At 36.3% G+C, this 14,915-nt stretch overlaps 1 protein-coding gene across 1 annotated transcript in view; it reads left to right on the top strand.

Annotated features, from left to right (window-relative positions):
• Positions 1-14,915, top strand: part of LOC311432445 (histone deacetylase 9-like) — a gene marked incomplete at its 5' end in the record, with an annotated part of 142,587 nt that overhangs the window by 40,216 nt on the left and 87,456 nt on the right. The window contains 2 exons of the mRNA XM_084510894.1: positions 10,510-10,565; positions 10,820-10,907. Of these exons, the coding sequence (XP_084367020.1) occupies positions 10,510-10,565; positions 10,820-10,907 (144 nt within the window). The remainder of the gene's footprint in view (positions 1-10,509; positions 10,566-10,819; positions 10,908-14,915) is intronic.

The raw sequence follows: 14,915 nt of genomic DNA on the forward strand, positions 1-14,915 counted from the left end.
CCAAACACTAATGGATTCAGTCCTGTTTGCAAAATCAAGATAGGAATAAATATTTTAAAATTAACATTATACAATGATTTTTTTTTCCCCAAAAATTCCAAAATGTAATGGAACTTGGGAATTTTCTTCCTCTATATCTGTCTTATTTCAGTCAAAATACATTAGCTACATATTAGGTGAAGAGTACATATGTTTATGTGTACATATATATATATAAAGAGGTATAAAATATATAGGTATGTAAAGGAGCATTCAGTTAAAATACAGTATTATATCTCTGACCCAGTCAAATGTGATTACTAAACTTTTGTGTTCAGATACTGAAATCATCAGCCAGGTGCTACACCAAGATGCTATAATTTTTGAAATCTCAAATCAGGGAGAGGCATGTCCATATGGGATCTCGCAGATCTTTTCTGATGGGCACTTCAGCTTTCAGGGTTCGGTAGGATTCAATACACAACTCACTAAACATTATTCCCACACAACGAGACTAATGAAAGGGAAGTAGGGCTTTTTACCCTTTTTTTTTTTTTTTTTGCCTTTGGTGACTGTAGGACATATGTCAGTCTTTAAGATGATATGCAAGCAAATTTTGATAAGAATAGTGAGATATGCCCTGTGCACAGTTAGCCTAAGCAGTGTCTGCTGAGAATCTATGCTGTTTATCTTTGTGCTTTTGTGGTGTCTTTCCATGGTGTGATTGTGCTTGATTATTTATCTGTGTGATGGACAGATGGAAAGAATCAAACATCATCCACTGTGAGACCTTGGTTGCTGCTGGAGTTGCAACAAACTGTAAATAAATACTTTAAATTTAATACTAATTTGTAGTTTACTGTAAAATTATTGTTGATCCTAAATAGAATCTTCATCTGCAGTGGAGAGGACTGGAACAATCTCATTCCTCCTCCAGCTGAGACATAGGTAATTGTTCAAAACATGTGCCAAGTCACTGGTTTACCCCAAATCATGAGGAAAGTAGGAATGGAAAACATTTGCTGTGAAAGCGAATCAGCAATACTCATGCCATTCCCAATACGCGTTTAACCTGCTACTGTACTTCCAGCATGAAGTCCAGTGGCTTACGTGCCACTATGCTGACTGTATGAACTAACAATCTGCATGTGGTGTTTATAATTTAAAATGAAAGAAACCCATGGAAAAGTTATTAAGGCCTGGCTGACAGAAGAAAAACATGCTAGCAGAAGTTCTGGAAATAAACTGATCCTGATATTTTTGGGTAGAATCCTCGTATGTTTACTTTGTCACTGCATACAAACCTGGATTTTGCTCAATACTCTTATATAGTAAATTGTATCAAGGGATTTTTTGCAGTGTATTCTGAGGCATTCTACATGGTGTTCACATGAGAATTTAGGTAGCTGTGAGATTTTAGCCCTACAGATCTGTATGTGTCAGTCTACATTTATGATGACTTTATATATTGCTTTTCGATCTTGCTGCAATTCTTCCTCTAGAAACATACGTGTTGCACTGATCAGCTGTTTCTAGTACAGGTAAAATGCCAATTCTGTAACATACTTGTAAAGATCTGAGAGGAAGTAAGTGAAGCTGACCACTTTCATGTTCATTCATTGAGCAAATATGCATGTGAAGTAACCATCTGGGGCCTGTACTGTGAGCCCTGAGTGGGAGGATTAAGCTGTGATGGGAATCTGGAAAGGTCTGCCACAGCTTCAGAATCTTTGGATGACAAAAAAGGCCTTCCAGAATTGTGCATAAGCTATAACAGCTCTGCAGCATGTAAACAGCAAGATGAGAGCAAGTAAGGAAACATGCTGTAATTTTTCCCTGGCAGTTTATAGTATGGATTGTTATCAGATGGTGCACTGTCAGTTTGATGTCATCTTAAGAAAAATACTAAATTATGAGACAGGACACACAGATTTGTTCTGAAATCCCACAGTTGCCTGAGAAGAGCTGCATGTCCTGCAGTTCACAGTGGCAGACTTAAAATACAGAGCAGGGAATTCCCACAGGGCAGTGATTCAGATTGCAGCAGAAGAGGCAGTGGATTATCTACCCAGTGCAATGGAGAAAGAATCATAGAATCATAGAATATCCTGAGTTGAAAGGGACCCACAAGGATCATGAAGTCCAACTCCTGGCACCACACAGGTCAACCCAAAAATTCAGACCATGTGACTAAGTGCACAGTCCAAATGCTTCTTAAACTCCAACAGGCTTGGTGCAGGCCCAGCATAGGTGTCTTCCTCTGAAACAGTTCTGGAGACATAAGGGTAACCTTAGAGTAAAACTTTATAGCATAGACAAAGTTTGAGACAAGAAGCCTCAGGAATGAGACATTGAAGTAATTTGTTTAAGTGCTGTTTAGATGTAAGAATTGCCAAATTTGTCAGTGTAGCTGGGTATAAGCTGCTCAAACATTTCTTACAGCTTGATGAATCAATGCATGTATTTTTGTAAAGTCTAACAAGGTTTTCCTAAAATAAAAGTGAATATAATATTTTATTTTATGGGTATGTATGCAGTCAATTTAGAAAAACAAACAAACAAACCACCACAGGATTTACAGTACTGGAGACAAATGTCCTCCTCACTGCCTGGAGTACAGAAAATAACATAGACTGTCCCATACTGACTGGCATCTGACATTTAAACTCCATTTTAGGAAGGAAACAACTTTTCAATTTCCATGCTTACTCCAGTCTCTGCTGACATTGCTTGCATAAAGTGATAGTAGTAGCTCTATGCTGTAAGTATGTGCTGCTAAGAAAAATGGTAAGTCTACAAAATCAATTGTGAGCCTACAGAGCAACTGAGAGCAATTGTCACTGCACAGTTGGACGTGAGTCAAAGTAGTACACAAGGCAAAAGGTTCTCTACTTTATTCTGAATTTCCTGAGACTGCCAGTCCCATTTCACATAGGTCTCTTCAGAACAGCAACATTTTGTTCATCTGATTTGGACAGTGTTCAAAAACTTGCCAAGAGTTAGAGTTCTCTCCACCATAGTTCAAACCTCTTGTGAGACATCAGGTTTCTTTGATCTTCCTGACAAATGGCAAAAGCATTAATATGACAGTGCTAAGGATGTAAAACAATAGGGTTTACTGAAATTCTGCTGCTGCTGTAAAAGTAAATTGGTTAGAGGGGGAGGCTGGTTTTTCTATTATTATTATTATTTTGTTTTTATTTATTTATTTATTGTTAATCAAGACAATCCCCTTCTCTGGGGAGACTTAATTCAGGATGTTTTTAATTTGATTATATCAGGTAGGTAAAATCACCTATCAAAATTAAGGATTTTTTGGGTTTGTTTAATAATATAATGAGCATTCATTGAGATCAATTTGATACTCCTTTGAGATAATTTTAATAGAGAATAAAGAATCACACCAGTGAAATATGTAGTATGATAAAAGTGATGTTTTACTGAGCCACATGCTATGTTTTTCCTTTTTTCATGAGTTTATTTGCATGTTTGATGGATGCCATATTAACAATATTACCATATGATGAGATGAGCTTAAAGATTACATGAAGGTTGCCCTTTTTCAAGCTTTTTATAAGTGAGGAAACCTGGTGATGGCTGATGGGGTATTTATATTTTATGTCATCACTGTCACAGCTCTCCCATCTAACTGATTTTGCTCTATCTGCCTTTGCTCCTTTCCCATTTCCCAAAGAGATTTGTGTAGATGATTTTTGCTATTATACTGGCTAACCACCTTTAGTAGAGTGGAGTACATGGAACTGGGTGACTGTAGTTCCAATGTAGACATTAGATATACCTAATAAATAATTTCAACACACAAGAGAAGTCTTATGATATATTTCTTGGGATTTGGGAAGTAATACAGGTAGTGCCCTGCATATGATTTCTTGCACATGGTATGGCTTTTGAACTTGGAAATATTTGTCTCTAGTCTCTAACTAAGGTCAGTTACTTCAGAAAGAGAGTCCTAAAAATCTCCATCTGCAGAGAGAGCGTTTTTTTTCTGAAGTCATTATGGAAAATAACAGGAGGGTTGTCTTTTAAGGATCTCCTTCCTCTCTTGCATGGCCACAATAGAGATGTGCTAGAAAAGGAGAAGGAAATGGTGCATATGGAGACTCAGGCTATACAAACCTTCTGTAGGACCTGAAGGCAGCGCTTCACTTCACAGTGTCCCAGTCAATGCCCGACAATAACTAAGCAGATTTGAGGACCATGTGGCCTAATGGTTTGGCGGCACTGGGAGATGCCATCCTTCCCTGCCTTCCCATTTTTTTTTCAGGCCCCCTGCTGCTTCCCATCCATCAGCTCTGATGCTCGCCTCACCTCGCCTCACCTCGCCTCACCTCACCTCACCTCACCTCACCTCACCTCACCTCACCTCACCTCACCTCACCTCACCTCACCTCACCTCACCTCACCTCACCTCACCTCACCTCCTGCCCAGTGTGCTACTTCACTCATAAGCATCTATGCACAAAGAAACTCTCCCCAATCCTGTGCAGCAGGTACTTCTAAGGTGCATCTAATACTACTAAGAAGTCAAAAGTCAAATAAGTGATTATGTTAGTATGATAATTTTGTAATAATTGTACTTTGCTGTCTAATGTCCTTCAAAATATTATTTGTTCTTATAACAGTTGTTTTATTGTGGTCTGTTTTGTGAATATTAAATGCATCTTCTTTTTTGGTAACAAAATTTGCATTTCTTTGTCTGTTGCTTTATATCTTACAGTTGACTAGCAGATAATAAAATAAAAGAAAAGATATCAGTGAGGAATGTAATTTAAAAAGTGTACATCCAATAAGAACCACCCTATGCACTGGGAAATTAATTTTCATCAGAATGGGCAACTCAGTCCCAGAGCAGACTGTGGTACTAGTGAAAATTCAAAAGGAGCATTTCTGGTGTTTTTTTTCTCCAGTTTCAGATGTTCCTATTCAGTACTACTACAAGCTGGAATTAATTATTTTAAATACAGTACCCATAATAAGGATTATTCTATAGTTTACTTTGAATATCCTTTAAATATGTCAACATTGGTGATGGCAACACTCTTTTCTGTGATAGAAACACATAAGTGCCATATATTTTTAATTTGACAAATTTGAAACAGAAAAGACCTACATAGCAAACTGTCAAGAGCTGGTAGATTTCATATGGTTATTCCTTAAAAAAAAAAAAAAAAGTTTGAATGAATTAAGAAGCAATTCTGCAAAAAAAGCACTCAAGAAAAAAGACAAATTAAGAGAGATCTTGCATCTATTTCAGCTGAATCAAGAGAAGTACAAAGAAGAAGTCCTTTTCTTCTGTATCGTGTGTGTGTGTGTGCAAGTGCAAGCACACACATGTGTAGGGTTGCCCTGTTGGTAGTCAGGGGTCATTTAACAGAATAAAAGCAATTGAAATGAGTTTCCTCCGAACCAGAATCTGATACATTCCTGGAATGGTTCTTTCTGATATGTCAGGTTGAATCAATACCAAAATAAATCTCCTGCATTTGGTCATTGTTACTCTGCTGTCTTTGTGATTCCTGAATAACTTGAACCTGAAACTCTCATTCCAAATGTGCTTGGTTATTACTGACTTCAAGGTCTTTGTTACACAAGGCTATGGAAGAATCATAAGGTAAATTGTACTAGTCTAGTGAATAAACAGGATTAGCTTAATTAATACCCCCCACCTCATAATTTTCTAGTCTTTATAGTATTCCATGTAAAAATCACTCATTCCTTTTTCCCAGCTCTACTGCTTTTATTAGATCAAAAATTACAATGAACTGCCTTTCTAAAGACATAACAAAAGAAAAGGGGTGAGAAGTGTCCTCCTAGTCCTACAGTGTCCTTCCTCTGGTAGTATTTCAGGCCAGCAAATTTCCATTCATGCTGGAACAACAGCAAATACCACATAACTCTTCTGGTTATGTAGGAAAATCTCCTTTCCTGGGAGTTGCCCTGTGCTCAGGTGGCTCCTAGACAGCTCTCGTGCACGTTCTGCCCTACCTTCATTTCACAGAATCACAGACTCACAGAACTGTAGGGTTTGGAAGGGAACTCAAGAGATCATCGGGTCAGATTTCTACCTTCTTGTCTCACGTTCTGCTCTGTAACACTCTCCCTCTGCCTTACAAAAAATTCTAAGCAATTTGTAGCAGCTACAAAGGGAAGCTTTTTTTTTTTTTTTTTTTCCTGCTACTCAGACTCAGAATTTTTAACAATGTGTAGCATGGAAGAACAGTCATAAATGAATGTTTATTTTACTAGTCTTAGAGATACGATTGATAACAACCATCAAAGTTACCAACAGAGTTTTTTAGATAGTACTTTATATTCTTTGCTTTTACAAAGTTACCAAATTACAAAATTTTATATGGAACTATCTCTTAGAAACTTTATCCCAGCAATTATGGTTATATTTATATCTGAATTACTATTATTATTTCATATAGTAGTACAACTTTAATTATATGTGTGGTATGCAACCTATCTCCATGACCACTCTGTTGTTAAATCTGTTTGTCTGCATTTTTTCCCAATATAGTTCACACTAGTTGTGGCTAAAGAGGCTGTCACAGTTGTATATATGTCAGCCTGCAAGCACCAACTTTTCATATATATTCTCCAGTGCAATCCTTTTAGACCTGCAGGAAAGCAAACAGGGAACTCTTTGTTTCCATCAGAGTTAAACATTTAACGTCCATTTTTGTGTTCTTGGCCTCTGCTAGCTTCCTCTGCAAGACAAAATGGTATTCCCTCATGTCCATTACTGTTTTCTTGGCAAATCTACATGCTGCTAACACTGCTGTGTTAAATCATGGGTTCTTGTTCACTGCATTCGTAGACCCCCAGGGCCAGATACTGGCTCCTGCTCTGGCAGTATGAATAGCTTGTAAAATTGTCCCAAACAGGTACCTGAGGATTGCCTCGCTCTTACACCATTCTTATTCTTACCCTCCCTGCTGGATGGCATAGCTTGGGATCATGTTACAGCAGAAGTGACCTGGTAAGAATATGGTTATCTTCTTCAGGGTACCATTTCAAGGGAGTTTTGTAGGCAGCTGGGGTTGAAAGCAGCCCTGATATTTGTTATTGTAGGAGTTAACTGAGTCAGAGATAGTAAGAAGGTTAAAGATGGCACGAAGGCCACTTCAGGGTTTGCATCCTGTCAGGTATACTCTATGGAGTACCTTTTACATTTAAAGAAATGCCATTCTATATAACTTTATAATGACACCATTTCATATATATATATATGTACATATATATATACACATATAAACATAAGGAATATCAATTGTGACAGAAGGAATGGATACATTTCTGTATAATAACTAAAGCAGTTTCAACAAAAAAATGACGTATTAGTTTCATTCACTCCTGACTCTAATGCTTGTGCACAGTGAAGCAAAAATAAACCCTTCCATGAAAAACAAGTGGCTATGAATGCCACGTAAAAGCACTGCTAATTTTAAGACCTGTGGGTTGTATTTGTTAAGGGATTTACATGTAGACATGTAGAAAATAAGAGACTTTAACACCTGATTTTGGAGAATGTAGAGCTTCTAGTGTGGTTCTGAATTAGGTACCTGGTCTCCATATGAAATAAACAGAGGTTCCTGAGAAAGCTGTCCTTGGTAACGTGTAGCTACAATCAGCTAGTGCAAGGTATTTTCCTGACAGTTTTCTTTTCAAAGGTATGTAGTTGTGAACTTCTAAGTAGAATCACAGAGTGGTTGAAGTTAGAAAGGACCTGTGAAGGTCATATGGTCTACAGTAGTTCCAGCCTGTCTCTCAACATGCCCGGAGTGCCCCATTGGCTGGGTGGCTTTTGGTCCACTTGGAATCTGGGCAGAGTAAGCTCCCATTGTCCAGACAGGAGAAGAGTGATTGACACCTTGCCATAGTCACCACGTGTTGCTCTAGGGAAAAAGTTCCTAGCTTTGGTTTTATCTCCTTTTGTCACAGAAACACCAGAGGAGCTCTGCTGTAGATAGTCCAAACTGTGGAGCAACCAACTGTGTTATTGTGTTGTTTTGAGTGCTTGTTTTGTCAAGGTCCAGGAAGAGGTATAGTAGGTGCCCAAGCATGATGCGGCTCAATGTTCTGACCCAGCATGCTACAGAAATAATCAACTGTATCACCAAATAAAATGAGGCCACAGTATGGCGATGTACACCTTTTTTCTTTGGAAGCCAAGAGACTGGAATAAGGAGACTGGAAAAAGTCTAATATTTTTTCTTAGTTTTTATTTAAGATCTAATTCTGCAATATATTGCAATATCTTTGTGATTTTATTATTTATTTGTTTGTTTATTTATTTATTTATTGCAATTTATAAACTGAGTTTCAGCAGGTTTCCCTTTGTTCATTGTTCAAATATGTACAGATTTTAGAATATGACTATTCAGGCTTTACTCTTTACCCTCAAATTTTACTAGAGGTAAGCACATAATACAGACATGAATCCTTTTTCTAATGTTCATGTCTGTCAGTCAGTTTAATGTTCTGTCTACATATAAGGTGTCTGTATCCTAGTATAAATAAGGCTCTGTACAAAAATGCTTTGAATTTATGTGTGTTGGCTTCATTTTCAACATATTCCTCTGTGTTAATCTTTCTATCTTTAAAGCAGATTTTTGCCTTTCTGTCTACTGTTCTGAGCTCACTGTCTGGTATTTAAATATTGCCTAACTAAATGAATTCATGTTCTCTTGTGCGAATACATGGTGTGTTTGTGCAAATCTTAAAAGTAGAAGAAACGAAGTGTTTTATCAATTGCATGAAAGTTGCTGTTAAAACTGTATGGTAACTAGTTTTCAGTGTTTGGTAGAATTTGATTACCTTGTATGCCTTATCAGTGTAATGTATGCATTGTATCTAAATGTGAATAGTGAACTTACTGCAACATTAAAAAAATCAACAAAAACACCATAATAAATGTTCGCAACACTAAAGTAAATGTTCTAGATGCCCATGGAGAACCAGAATAGCTTACTTAAACTCTGGTAGAAGAAAATAAACCAGCTATAACTAAACAATACTTCCAAACAGTGTTGTCAAAATAAGGAAATAGAAGAGAGAAGTCTAAAGAGTAAATGTTATGTCAAAAAGAGCAGTGTCAATTTTTTTTGTGTGTTTGCATTTTCCCCCATAAAATTCTCCCAGATACAACAATCTTAATTATATAGATCTTTTGGGGTTGCTGATAAAGTTAGACAATAATGATCTGTGAGCTGAGGGGCAGTTGTACTCGTTACATGTATTTTTTTCCAAATTCTTACAAATATTGAGAGAACAAAGTACGGGTAGCATAGAGCTCTTTCCACTAATGCCCTCTTCTCTGAGTGTTCTTTCACTTATTCATCTGTACATTCCTCAGCATACACATACTTTATTTTTCATAAATGCTAGAAGAGACATCTTTACAGAATTCTTCTCTAAGTCATATTTTATGTAAAAAGCAACTCAGGAGGATCAGCATTTTAGCTGAGTGTAAAGCTGGTTTGATTCTGAAGACTAGTGCAAGCCACAATGCCTTTTTTATTGATGCTGTGTTTGATCTATAAACAATTTATATTTCACCTTATATTTTATAACCAATTTATATTTCACCTTAGCTGAATAGAAGAGATTAACAGTCTTGACTAGTTGAAATAAAGAGCAACTTTGATGAAGTAATGTTGTTACTTCTGAATCTGGCTTTTTAAAGAGAAATTTGATAATACACACCTTATGATGCACTGCTTCCTGAATATATAATCTAACTTTCTGAACAGAGCTACTTTACCAGTATTTCTACATTTGGCCCTTACCTTACTGCACCACGAAGTGGGAAGAGTTCATTTTTCTTTCATCTCTAGTAGCAAAAAAAATATTGATCATCACTAATCCTACTACTGTCTTTTATAAACATTTCTATACAATTTCAGAACATGTATTAGAAATTGACTTTAGGGAATGTATTAAGCTTGTGAGACTGGCAAGTTCCCAAGTTTAATTCATAGTCTGCAGAAATATGGGATATTCATTGCCGTCCTTTTTCTACTGTTAGGATTTGTATGTGTGTGTGTGTGTCTGAATTTATCATTTAGTCCATATAGGAAGTAGGGTCAACACAGCATTTAAAACATTTAAAATTTATACCTCAAGCTGCTTTTAGTTCAAATTTCTCAATCTCAAACAATGTAAGGTTACATGAATTTAGATCAAGAATGGGTTGGTCCTCTCTGCTCATGTTTAAATTTGAATTCTTGACTTCAGAATTGACAACAACAGCTTTCTTTTCCTCCTGTTTAGGTTGTGTTGTGTGTGTGCGTGTGTATGTATGCACATGTGCATATTTATATAAGATTATATGCCGCTATTCTCAAAAATATTATTTCTGACAATACTATGAAAGGGTGATTGGACAGAAAAAGTGCTTAAGAGCCTCAAATACATTTCAGTCCAGTCTGCCTGCTGCTCTGTTTTGCACTGAGTCAAATATTTTTTTAAGCTGATAATTGAAAACCTATCTTGTTCTTACAGAATGGTTTTGCTGTTGTAAGGCCCCCAGGCCATCATGCTGAAGAATCAACAGCCATGTAAGTACCAGGGAATATTGCCCATCTTGGAGCACTAAGGTTACTGGCAATCACCTGTGTTGTGCATGTCTCTGAAGAACTGTAATTGTTAGCAGATGACTGAAAAGGCTTTCTAGGTACTCCCAGAAGCAGATTTATGACCTCAGAGATCATATAGCTTTTTTTTTTTTTTCTTTTTAAATGCTCTGAACATTATTTATAGCTGTTTTCCTGACTGATTTGCTTTCTTATTTCTGTTCTTCTCTATTCCACAGGGGATTCTGCTTTTTTAATTCAATTGCAATTACTGCCAAATACTTGAGAGACAAGCTGAATATAGGGAAGATATTGATTGTAGATCTGGTATGTATTCTTGGCAAGCATCGCACTTTTAGTGCATCTAGATAAAAGATAATGAATTTGTATTTATATGTCAGGCCTTCCTGCTTTTAATACCTACAAGTAATAAAGGTGTGCATTTCCTCTGATTTTGGGAACTCATTAAAGCCAGGATGGCAGTACTGAAGCCATAAACATCTATGTTTCACTTTAATGGTGTTAACTGCAATTTAATGAGAAGAAGGCATAGATCAGGGCAACTTTTATGGTCCTTAAATGAATTGATACTTCCACCGTTAAAATAACCCTACAGAACCCAAGTTTACTTTTCCCTATAGAATACAAACTTTAAATAGTCAGATGTGCTTTAAAGAATGTTGTTGCTTTGGTAACCAAATTGGCCACTTCCCCCAGCTAGCAATGATTCGACTTGTTGTGTACCTTCAATATTATTAAACAAATCAACAGGTCATTCCCTCTAAGAAGTTTTCAATTCATGTATACCAGCTTTTGATGGTTCCCTGAAGGAAAGCTACATGATTAAAAATCCACTTCATTGGATTAGTCTTGTGCAATAGAAGGCATTCTTACACAATGCTTAATAGTTTTAACAAATGGATTATTTAAATGCAGATGACATTTGGCATGTTGTCTGTATTATTTTCATGAATAATGAATTGGAGCTCTGCTTTGCACTTAAAGGATCAGCTCAATGTACAACCCAAGGAAAGTTGAATGCTGATTTATGAGCACCATTTTTGTTTTCTTACAGTTCATGAGGAGGTGTAATAGGGTGTCTGACAAAGCATAGACAGGAAATGAACCCTGGCATCAAAACCTAACCTGTTACATCTGCACTTAATTAATTTTTGCAGGTGATAAAAGATTTAAAGACAAAATATGTTAAAGGGTTTTTGAAGTGCAGAGCTTAATAGTCTAAATCTTGTTCATATCTGCACTCATAATTAAATCTCATTGTGAAGTCATGGCCTTACCATCTAGCACTTTTGTTCAGTTAAACATGCGTACTGGTTGTTGAAGAGAAGCAGAGAAAGGGCGAGTGTGAGAGAAGGAATGGCAGGGGAAAAATGAGTGGTAGAATAAGTATATGAGCAGGACAGATATTCTTAGGTTGTTTTTTTACAAACATTTTTCAGTGTTCTACTATCACATAGGGTCATAATTAAAAACTGCAACAAACCAGTACTTGTGAAAAAAAAATCACTTCCACTGTTTTTGTAGCCATTTGCTGACTTGAATTTTGCCCTTCATTGAGTTTTACTGCTGTAAATGCTAGCCAAAAGTGAACACTATGTTTATACTTGTTTTTGAATACGAAAAAATATTTGATTTTTTTTTTTGTGAATGTTTCTGTCTTTTTTACTACAAGTGTTACTTTCACCTAGTCAAGAACAGAAATCACTTCCATTTCACTTACACAACCAATAAGTACTCAGGAATTCAACACTGATTTTGCAAGGCAAGGTTAAATGTGCATTACCTGTGCAAATGATAACATATGAAGCTGCCTATGCTTACTCAGGAAAGTAGATCAGCTCAGCCTCTTTCTGATTTTGTTCCATTGGCTGAAATAACTCCGCTTGTGAAAAGACAGAAGTATATTGTTGATAAAGATTACTTCATTCCTGGAGCAATTGCAGTCCCTAGCCTGCTCCATGGTCAGTGCAATAATGCACAAAAAGTCATATGGAAAATTTCTTATATATAGGCAAATTATGGATAATTCTTGATCCAGACTAAATGAATGAATAAATTAGTATTTATGTCTCTATGTCCACTGATTGATTTTTGAGCATCTGAAAGAAATAATGGAATTACAGATGTTAGATTTGGAATTAATATTTGAGATCATATTTTGATAGTTACTAGCACAGCAGGACCCCATGCTGGTTGGCAGCTGTACATGTTACTACTACATGTATGTTAATGTTAAATGTGATGTTCAATCCCACACATTAAACTGTATTCTAATTACAAATAAAGTGTAGTCTTTGTAGCTGCTATGTGTTCATATAAATTCTTAACATTTTAATTTTTAATCTTTCCTTTTTTTTTTTTTTTTATGCACAAAAATAAAGATCTCTCTGTCAGCTTTTCTTTCCTCATTCTACCTTCGAATAAATCTCTGTTTTATGGATTTATGTATCCTGAATACATTTGATATATTAAGTGCAGAATCTAAACATATTTCCCATATGGTAACATCCACAGTCTTAAACAGCACATTCCTTTGTCTAACCAGAGAAGTTAATGCTCTTCAAAACAGAGTAACCTTTGGTGGAATTAAAGTATAGACAAGAAAACTAGCTTTGAGATGCAAATAATGAAAAAAAAAAAAAAAAAACCACAAAAACAAACAAAGAGGAAAAAGAAAAAAAGAAAGAGTTCTCTTGTCATTTCATGGAATCACAGAGGAGGAGACCTCCAAGATCACCTAGTCCAACCTCTGACCTAACACCAACAAGTCTTCCACTAAACTAGTTTGTTTTCTTGTCATTTGAAAACTGTTACAGCAAGAATATATCTGTGACCCCAAATATGCTAGGAAAATAGACTAATCACAAAGTGAAGTACTCTTACATTTTTTAAGCATGGTGCTTACAGATGTATCTATATGGCCAACATTGTTCCTCAGGTTCTTGCTGCATTCCTGGTCCCAAAGTTATCCATACCTGCAAATATACTAGCAAGATCTGAGTCTGTTTTGAAGTAAACCAATTAATTCTGTCCCAGAAGAAAACTGGATGTTGTTCTGGGATTAGGCTGCATGCCAGCTTTGACTTCATTTGCCAGTCAAAACCTAATAATACTATGCTGGCTGCCTTCAAACCTCCAACACCCTCACACCAGTGTGTGCTACCTTGCACCCCCAATGTGTTACATTTAACCTTGCCATTACGCAGTTTGGCTGTGACTTAATCCTTGTGTTGCTTCAAGGACTTTCAACTGAGGGAAAAAAAAATAAAAAAAAATTAACTGTTATAATATTACCCTATATATGTCCCAGAGGGGTCCAAGTCAAGCACAATGCAGTACAAATGAGACTTAGTCAATGTAGAGAGTCCTGAAGAATGTCAGAGAGAATCACGGGCTACATCAGCTGGCAAAGACCGCATGAAATAGGCAGTGCTTGCTGTGCTGTTGGCAGCATAGACCTAACTTGAATCTTCCTGCAGTATAGGTATTTTGAAGAAAATGTGATCATCGTTATCTCTGATACTAAATTCAGTTTAAACCTCATAGTGTTTGTAAAATAAATAGTCTAGTTGATAATGTCACCATTTAGTGTACTTTGTCCTTTTGAATTCTGTCTTTAAGTCAGAAATTTTAAAGGGATCAGCTAAATGAGGAGAATCAATGATATCTCTAACTTTTCAACTTCTTACAAATCCCAGTGGAAAAACTTACAATAAAAGCTCAATTTTCCTCTACAAAAAGGCAAGTGGATTTTCCATTTTCACTTGTAAAATTTCATGTGTGCCTAACTACATATTACAATAGTAGAACTGTGAAAACAAAATTAAAAATATGAAAAGCCCATATTATCAGCCTTTATTATACAGATATACTGCCAGCATTTCTTTTCCAATATTTTATTTAATGACAGAATTTCTTTTCACTGGTGTTATATAATGCTTGAAATATGGAGACTGGCCAAGGTCACTCCTTGATTGTGGAAGGCACCATCCTATCTGCCAGATGATTTAATAGCTAATGAGATCATATTCCTCTGTCTTCAACTGTTGCCGTCATGATTTTGCAAAAATGAAGTATGAAGTCCTTTCCGCATCTGGCATCTCTTTTGATGTGGATCTAACTGCTGAGGGACTGCTAACTGAACTGAATGTTTCAAGAAAGCCAATTTACTCAGCTGGTCGCAGAGCCTTTGACCTCAATAGTGGAACTTGGCAAATCAATGAATACACTTATGTTTAGTGTTCTGTCAAGAATTGTGAAAAAGCTCTGTAAACCATAGATCCTTCTGCAAAATACTAGTTTGTAGTTTAAACA

The sequence above is a fragment of the Aythya ferina genome (genome assembly GCF_964211825.1).
Source record: "Aythya ferina genome assembly, chromosome: 2".
NCBI lineage: Eukaryota > Metazoa > Chordata > Aves > Anseriformes > Anatidae > Aythya > Aythya ferina.